General features: G+C 45.3%; 1 protein-coding gene across 1 annotated transcript; it reads left to right on the top strand.

Moving 5' to 3' along the window:
• The first annotated feature begins 2225 nt into the window (after positions 1-2225).
• Positions 2226-7716, top strand: aaas (achalasia, adrenocortical insufficiency, alacrimia). Its single transcript, XM_080469284.1, has 17 exons — positions 2226-2355; positions 2494-2623; positions 3445-3572; positions 3667-3722; positions 3815-3906; positions 3990-4036; positions 4202-4300; positions 4439-4582; positions 4774-4894; positions 4984-5108; positions 5219-5279; positions 5379-5469; positions 5680-5773; positions 5941-6008; positions 6090-6171; positions 6274-6358; positions 6472-7716. The coding sequence occupies exons 2-17, from the start codon at positions 2513-2515 to the stop codon at positions 6625-6627; spliced, it is 1560 nt and encodes a 519-aa protein (XP_080325410.1). The 5' UTR covers positions 2226-2355; positions 2494-2512; the 3' UTR covers positions 6628-7716.
• Positions 7717-9062: the final 1346 nt, after the last annotated feature.

Genomic DNA, 9062 nt, shown 5'->3' with positions numbered 1-9062 from the left:
ATTCACATATCCTCAACCAGCAGCCCCCGTGTCTTGTACTGCACCACTGCACGAGAGGAGGGAAATGAGCGCGTGAACAAGCGGGCAATAAACAACCACCGGGCCTGTGCGAAGCGCGCGCGCGCGCACACACACACACACACACACACGCGCGCGCGCGCGCACACACACACACACGCACACACACACACACTCACACACACACACACACACACACACACACACACACACACACACACACACACACACACACACACACACACACACACACACACACACACACACACACACACACACACAGAGGAAGATCAATCTTTAAATAACCGAGGATGTGATGATGACACTCAGCAGCATCACAGCCGACGTGCATGAGTCGCGAGCCCGATGCTTACTATGCCCCATGCCAAGTCAAAAACTGCCGCAGCGTCTGCACATCTCACTCAACACACAACATTTCGTAACGAGAGCTCTTCCTCTCTGCACAGATATGATTCTGTTAACGTCCGTCGACGGTGATCCGCGTCTTGGCAGCATCACTTCAGCTGCTGCAGTGTGTGTGTGAAAGCAGCCGCAGCCGGAGCGGCTCCGTCCGACCCAAACGTCCTGCGATGCCCCGATTCCCCATTCAATCGGCATTTAGCCGGATAGTATGACATTCCCATACCTTTCTGCCTGGCTGATGTCGCGTTGTCAAGTGGAAGGGGTGGGCTCGGCTCTCTTATTTGTCGGCGATGGTGAGCGAGCGGTTGTTTTTCCTCGGCCCGACGCGTCTCTCGTGCCTCCGGCGTCTAGATCCACGAGCTCCACGCGGACTGGGACGGATCCCAGCGGGTAGATCGTCTTATCAATAACCGGGGACCCATGCAACGTGAGGCGCGCTGGGTTTTTTTTTCTTTTTTTTTTTTTTAGGGGGGGAGGGAGCTGTCTCCTTCCCAGTGCTGAATTGACGTCACGGAAATGCGCGTTGCGCCGCGAGGGGGCGCCACGCGCCATCTCCAGCAGCACCTCCTCCTCCTCCTCCTCCTCCTGCAAACACAGACATACTCAGCTCTCCACCATCCATCATTTCCATTCGCAAAATGTGTCATTACAGCGCGTGTCATTCACTGATCTCCATTTCCTCAATCTCGCTCCTTCTGCACCTCCTCCTCCTCCTGCCAGTGTGTCCTTAAGCAAGGCACAGCAGCTCAAATGATGCTTCAGCAATCAACGAGCCTCGTTCTCCCTGATGCTAAAAAACTAAACAATAATATCAAATGTAATGCCGCCCATGCACACTGGTCTACCTTCTTCACTTTTTAATAGGTCATTCATTGAAGACAACATAAGGTGGATTTAATGTGATCCTGCCTCATTCAAGCAATCGTATATGTGAAATTAAGAAAATAACTTTAAAGTGAAACGCATCCTCAAGTTTGGAAACAAGGCCCAAAGCTAATCAAACTTAAATTCATTAAACATGCCACTGGATCGTGATAGTGAAATAGTTTTGTGCCACCTGCAAAGAAAATTGTTCATTCGCCCTTTACAAATCAAATCGGTGTAAAAATGTATTACATAATTGGCTGGTTCAATTAATTTATTTTCAGATTTTGCACATTTCCCTTTTTTACTTTAATTGCAACCTTTTTGACTACATTGTGCACCCATGCAAGATAAATGTTCTTTCAGCTTATAATGCAGGAGTTTGTATTAATATTATATATATAACAAAATAGAAAAAATATATATATTCTGTGGTGTGCTATTAAAATGACTTCTATACTCAGGCTCTCTTGAGTCTAACACACTCAAACCTTCAGTACTTGTTTACTTTAGAGTGGGTGCAGTGTCCCGCTGTGTCCACAAGAGGACAGCTCTATTCAGACCGATTCAGCAGCAACTTCAATAAGTATCTTACAATAAAAGGTCATATAAAGATTATAAACAAAGGTATTATAAAGCTTTGAAGAGGGGTTTGAGTGAGGTTTTGGTTCTTTAACAAATTGCATGTACAATGAATAAAACATAATTCTTATAATATTATTAATAATGAATCTCACACACAGAGCTCTTGTATGACGCTGCTGATAATATTCACCCGTTGTATAGCCTTTATGTCTTCGTTTCACTCGTTTTGAGTGTTACACCCTGAGCCGCAACGACCTGTGATAAAGTTAGTTGTCGTTAGATTTTATTGAGAGCGAAAGCAAACGCCTCCGCACAGTTTGTCCCTCCGGCTTGCCGTAGCCACACGGCGGGATTCACTTGAAGCGGGGACTGAATGTGTCACTACATCGTAGCATGAGTTTCTTTTCTTGATTTAGCAAACTCACACAATCGTTACCTACCACACCTCGAAGGACACGTTACCAGGTAACGTCCACGTTACATTGAACGCTGCCGTCTAAGCCGCTGCAGTAGTTTGGTTATAATAACCCGGATGATGAAGGCTAGGTGGCTAACTTGAACTGTGTAGCTGCGAGATGTAAACATGTCGTGTTGTGTCTCCAGGGGCCTCGCCGGGTTGAAGATGTGCTCTCTGGCTCTGTTCCCACCTCCGCTGCCCTCCGGACAGACCACATTGTGCGAGTCCAACAACCAGCTGCTGTCCGGTACCGGGACGGAGGACCGACTCCAGCAGGTCTGGTCCACAGCTGCTCGGGTCAAGGGTCGGCACGGTGCTGCTGTGTAGGGTCCACAATCTGGAGTCAGAGGGATTCACAATATCTTTCATTAAACCCTCGATCAAACCAGATAATCATAGAGAAATGTAATATCAATCAAGACTACAATCTATGTATAACAGACAAAGACTAATCTGTTGTATCCATCAGGTTATTTAACTCCACCAGTTTGGGTTCACTTCATATTATCTTTAAACATGATTTCTTTCAGACTGAATCCAATTAAAATAAATTGTTAAATAGTGTAATAGCTCATAGTTCATACTGTATATTAACAGTTGCATACTTTGCTTGAGAACATTTCTTTATTTGTCCATTGGCCCACTTGATGAAACGAGGAACTATATTATGGGATTTCCACTTAAGGAGACTTAATTTTTCATGTATTTTGGTAAAAATATCCAAGACTGGCAGAAAAATCTCATATTTTCCATCCCGATGTCCAGATCGAAAGCGTTTCTTCTAAAATTCGATTTTTGTCTCACGTGCTGGACCACATATTTCCACTAACAGCTCGCGCTTTCACAACTGAACCATTTTACTTCATGTGTCCTTCAAGAATTTTCTGAAGAAAGACTGGGTTACATTTAATGACAGCCAACGTTTAGTAAAAATATATAACGGTATTTAATCTCTCTGAAACTGGATTTCTGTGTCTATATGAGTCAGTCACGCAGTTTCCAGTGGCTTTTGGTGTGCCTCTGAAATCTTTTGACTCTGAAACTGAAGATAATCTCAACGACACTGGAGGCTAAAGGCACCGAATGTCTTCCTGCAGGACTCCAGTCATCCCAGCCTGCACTTCCCTCGGGAATGTCTGAAGATTCACTGCCGCACAGAGAGCAGCAGCAAGGCGGCGTTCCTGGATCACTCTGAAACCCTCTGGATGAGGAGTGCAGCAGCGTGGTGGGTAACACACACGACCCAAAGGACACGGATCGAAACGTCGTGAGTAAATCAAAGAAAACCCGACAGATAAACTCCTTTTCTTGTCTTTGAGGCGGGACGGTGGCTTTACGGGTCTGCTCGACGAAATCACCACCTCGCACACAGAGGGTACGTGTGTGAGAGTCTTGTGCTTCACCTCCTCTTTTAAAATCCCGATGACGTTCATCCACTCACTTCTTAACAACCCGTCACCGTTGCAGTGCCTAAATGGCTGTCGATGAGTTCCAGTTGCATCCTGGCTCTGCTCCGGTGGGCCTCTTCATTTCACGGCTCTCTGTTTCCTCACCTCACCGTAAGTATCGTTCGCCATAGCATGTTTTGTTCTTTTGTGTTTACGTGTGGAGTATTCATGTGTGTGTCGACGTGTTTCAACAGTTGAGCAGCGAGGACATGATCGCAGAGTTTTCACAGGTGCTCAACTGGTATGTGGCATTCTGGGTAATATGAGTGTTTTGCTTTGTTAAAATGTCAGTCGTCAACAATGTATTCTAATGAAAAAGTCTTGTTTTGCAGCAAGTCGTTTAATAAACACGGGATTCAGAGTTCATCACTGTTTGCTGATGCTGCGGTTCTTCTGGTGTTTCCAGGCCCGACTGTGTGGTGCGGGCTTTCGCCTGGCATCCTCACACTGATAAATTTGCTGTGGCCTTGCTGGACGACTCCATCAAGATCTACAACCCTAAAAGGTACTGTAACTTAAGTTAAGCCTGAAGAAAAATCTGGAGTTAAACTCGGAGCATTTTATTAGTCCAAACAAAAGACAACATCCGTTAATACAAGGTTTGTATTTAAAAAAAAAAGTTTTGTCTCCCGTCCTCTCGCAGCGCCACGACTCCCACGCTCAAGCACCGCCTGCAGCGGAGCGTGGCGGCGGCGCAGTGGAAGCCGCTCTGTGCGTCGGCTCTGGCCGTCGCGTGTCAGAACTGCGTGCTGGTCTGGAACGTGGACCCCTGCTCGCTGTCAAACAGGTACGAAGACTCCGGACTGTCTGCTGGCCTTTAAACATATGATAGTGTTGGTGCGCTCTAAATCCATTATCATTGGCCATAAGATAATGTGGTAATGTCAGTTGTATCATTTATTCAGCTCATTCTCATTGATTTGCAGCTCTCACTGTTTTTTTTTTTTAATGTACCTGCTTCTGCTTCAATGTCTCCAGGCCGTCCTCCGGCTGCGCTCAGGTTTTGTCTCATCCCGGTCATTCTCCCGTCACGTCCCTCGCCTGGTCTCCAAGCGGCTCGCTCCTTGTGTCGGCCTCGCCGGTGGACACGGCGATGATGGTACGACCCGACCGCTTCACCCTCGAACTTCAATTACGGCTCGAAAACAGACTGACTGCTGTTGCAACCTTTGCACTCGCGTCTTTCAGGTTTGGGATGTCGCTGCAGAAAGTTGCGTGCCACTTCAGCGTGTGGGAGGCGGCGGCGTCACCTTCCTGTCCTGGTCTCCAGACGGCAGCCACGTGCTGGCCTCGACTCCGTCTGCCCTGTTTAGGTGAGAGACAAAGCTGCAGACGTCAGAAGCATCGCACCTTTTTGACTTTTTAAATGTTGCCGGAGGAGAGTTTGTGGTATAAGAGTGTCTCTCTAAATCTTTCTTCTCAGGGTTTGGGAGACCAGGGTGTGGACCTGCGAACGCTGGCCATGTGTGAAAGGACGCTGCCAGGTGATAACTAGTCGCCATGCTTCAGTTATCGGCCAGTTGTGGCACAAGATATGATGCAGATGCATAGGTAACTAAATAGATATGACCTGTTTTGTTAAGTCCGGCTGTTGGAGTCCAGATGGGAGTCGGCTCCTCTTCACTGTGCAGGGAGAGACGGTCATCTATGCTCTGACCTTCACCGACACACCAGGTGAATGTACCAAATAACCCAAAGACCCCGACGGAGATAATTGATTAGTCCGCTTGGATTGCTTTCTTCCAACGGGGGATTAAGAATAATTACAATATTTAAAAAGTTCTGATGATTTTTAATGCTTAACAGATCATTTGATGCATCAAAAAGTTTTTTTTTTTTTTTTTTTTTAAACCCTCTGGGGATGATGCTGTTTTCATCCTGCAGGTTTGCCCACAAGCACATCGAGAGGGCCGCAGGCTGCCGCCGTGGTGGCCGACCTGGCGGAGACGACCTTTAACACGCCGGACGGGGACATCATGTGAGAGCTCCTCAAACTAGATTGGCCATCTATTACCTTCACTATACTGAAAATACCGTCGTCAAAGAAACCTACAGATACCCAGAGAAGCAGTATGAATCACCTGAGATGAAGTTTAGTGTTCCATGGGTGCACAACTGATTTGTTCACATATAATCTGTCCACAGTGTTGGCGGAGAGATCCAGTCTTTAGCGTGGGATCCGAGAGGAGAACGTCTCGCCGTCCTTTTGAAAGGTTTCCCTCTTCTTTGGTTCAGACTCCTGGAAGTCGTCGGATGTTCAACGTAACTCATTTCAGTCTCGCCTGTGCTCTCAGGTGATCCGAACGCGGCTCGCCGGCCTGCAATCATCGCCGTGTTCAGGACCAGAACCGCCCCCGTCTTTGAGCTGTTGCCGTGGTTTGTACTTTGAAGTTTATGTTTTAATAGAACTCATGTTTTGTCCTATTTAATGATGCTTCAGTTTATATCACCTTACCTTGGCCTTCGCTTCGGTTTTAGTGGATTTGTTCAAGAGGAGCCGGGAGCGGAGCCCAGACTGATGCAGTTCCACCCAAACTTCAGACACGGAGCTCTGCTCACTGTGGTCAGTCTTGCTTTAAAAAAAGAAAAATAATAAAATCACAATGAGATGGGTAGATTGTTCATTTGACTCACCAGCTCCAAAGTGATTTTTTTTTTCTTTTTCTCTGTTTCCAGTGTTGGTCAAATGGAAAAATTACCCACGTGCCTTTCTATTTCCTGAGCTCCAGCGTGCCGCGTGTCGGCCCCGGCGGCAGTCCATCGCCGCCTCACCTGCGGGAAAAACACGTTGACTTTGCCAATCAGTCGCTCTATACAGAGCTGCTCTCTTGACTGACCTCCAGCCGCCGTCACACAATCAAAAAAATGCCCGTCATTGATTGTTTTTGATAGTAAGACTTTTAAGTTGCTGTTTGCCCAACTACTTGTTGAACTTTGTTGAAGTTAATAATAAAAGTTTCTGAAAAACTACATTTGACTCAAACCAGTAAGTCCTGAATTGTATCTACTATTTAAAAAGGTTACCAGAAACAATTGTTCCACTGTTATGTGGACATGATTTTTGTTTTTTAAAGAGTCATGTATGGACTCATGTATACTTCTAAAGAAGCCATGCATTTAGAAAACAGGTTTGTATCGTACAGCTGTGAGTATTAAGATGATGGAAACATGTTGCTTTAAATCTTTGTCTTTATTGAAGCCTCGGCTTGAATATCTAGTATCTCCTCTCTTCCTCGAAGCACAGAGAATCTTGGCTTTCCCATTTCCTACAATTTTCTATTTAGTTCTACAAGGACAAATAAACTAAATCAGGAGTATTGTCCTTTATGTATGGAATAAAACTCTGCTTTTATTGAGCCCACTACCAGTCGAAACACAAAAACCTAGAGGAATTGATGCAGAGCAGGAACAGTAGCCACGATGGCTAAGATACATTCATATTGAGCAGAGATGAACAGAACTGATGTCTCGACCCTCTGTGGTCGTCCTCGTTTATCATGAGGCTCCCGTCGGGAAATGAATTCCCATATTTGTTGTGGACGACGCTCTCCTCAAGATTTACAAATGTTCCTTTTATAACGTGTACCGTTGCACCCTCACACCTTTCCAACCCATCAGCAAAATGCCCTTCTGTGCAGTTTGCACGAGTGTGCAGGTTTATTTTACACACTCCAAAAACATGTTTATGGTTAATTGGTGACTCTAAGGCGTGTGATTGTTCTGTGATGGACTGACGCCATGTCCAGTTAGTAGCCTGCCTCTTCTCATAGCTTGGATAAAGAAGCTTTCAGAGCAGAACAGCTTCAGTTATTAACACTAAATAGTGTCTTTATCAAGAACATTTTCAACCTGGTTATGCATCAGGTTCACATGAGTATATAAAATGTTTTTATCTATTTTGAATAAAAATCTGTCACTGTGAAAGCTTAAGTGTAGCTTTTATTGCTCAGGACAGGCCGGAGAGGAAGCGGGTCACAGTACAGATGAGCAGTAATTTAAAAGTTCTGGTGCTTCACAAAATACTTGATTCCAGTCAACAGTTTGTTCTTTATTAATGCCTATCAGTATAAACAAACAGGGGCCTTCGATACCAAGCCCCACCCTGAAACCGCACAGCCAGTACAGTATTTTTTCTTCAGCTGATGTTATGAGATTTTGCCATACGAGAACAAACACACATCTGCATCAAGTCTTCAACTCTCACACACGCGCTCACACGCAGACTTCACTCTCACAAACAGTAGCTGACCTCAAGAAATAAAAGTAAAAAAATAAAATAAAAGAAGCTGGATCGACATGTAAGCAGGCATGAAGGGTTCTGCTGAAAGAAGAGATACGTCCCCACGTCATTTCTGTTTTTATTCAAAACCCAAGTAAAAATCAACTTCATTCTTAATTATGTTTTCCTTTTATTTTCCAATTTACATCAATTAGAGGTGTAACAAAATAAAAACAAAAATGATCATAATAAAATTATTTCAAAAAAATGTACACGCCCTCACACACACACACAAACAACCCAGCCTGGTTGTTCTTTCGGTTTCTTGGAGCGACTGTCCTCAGAGCCCCACGTTTCAGCCGTGGGGGGGTCCGGACTCCAGAGGAGGCTCCACGCAGCCCCTGCTTCCCCTCTTTTAACTGACTGCACCCCTCCTTCAGGGTGGAGTGTGAGTGTGTGGTGTGAGGCTAGTGGGAATTGGGGGGGGGGGGGGGTTGTGAATTACGGAACTCGTAGCACCTTGTGAAGAGAGAGAGCAACCCAAAGCAAAGATGGCCGTTCAGCCCCAGATCCATCTGACAGCTCAGACTGATATTTTTCACTTTGTTGTTCAGCGTGAGGTAGCTTCAACCTATCTGGATGACTACAATAATAATAATTAAAAAAAAAAAAGCAAAACAAATTTCCCTCAGACTAATGTTTGTGGAGACGAGAACTGGGCCTTCTTCTGACGGGCAGTCAAGGGGTACAGGTTACCCAAACATACATCCCAAATGTTACCTCACTTTCCAAAAAGTGTTGGTGTGCATATAGACACATGTACACACATATGTGGAAATATATATAAAACCATCTGGTTGTTTATAAACACAGACTTTTACAACAACAGAACCAAGGATTTATAATACACAGTAAAGCGTTCGCTCCTGATCGTGGTGGAAAGACTCGGAGCTCCCTGTTGGTTTTCTTACTTTTACGTTTTGGTCTACACTGATTCAAAATGCCGCATTTGTGTTTCAGGAGGGAAACAGGGAGGGAGGTGGAGTAG

Source organism: Lipophrys pholis (assembly GCF_963383615.2).
Source record: "Lipophrys pholis genome assembly, chromosome: 8".
Lineage (NCBI taxonomy): Eukaryota > Metazoa > Chordata > Actinopteri > Blenniiformes > Blenniidae > Lipophrys > Lipophrys pholis.
The sequence above is the reverse complement of the archived record's forward strand: the minus strand, read 5'-3'. Positions and strand labels throughout refer to the sequence as shown.

Excerpts from the sequence above, each read along its gene's own strand:
- aaas (XM_080469284.1), top strand. The coding sequence starts at position 2,513 with ATGTGCTCTCTGGCTCTGTTCCCACCTCCGCTGCCCTCCGGACAGACC. Across the intron at positions 4,301-4,438 it reads AAGATCTACAACCCTAAAAG|CGCCACGACTCCCACGCTCA; the intron begins GTACTGTAACTT and ends GTCCTCTCGCAG. Across the intron at positions 6,359-6,471 it reads ACGGAGCTCTGCTCACTGTG|TGTTGGTCAAATGGAAAAAT; the intron begins GTCAGTCTTGCT and ends CTCTGTTTCCAG.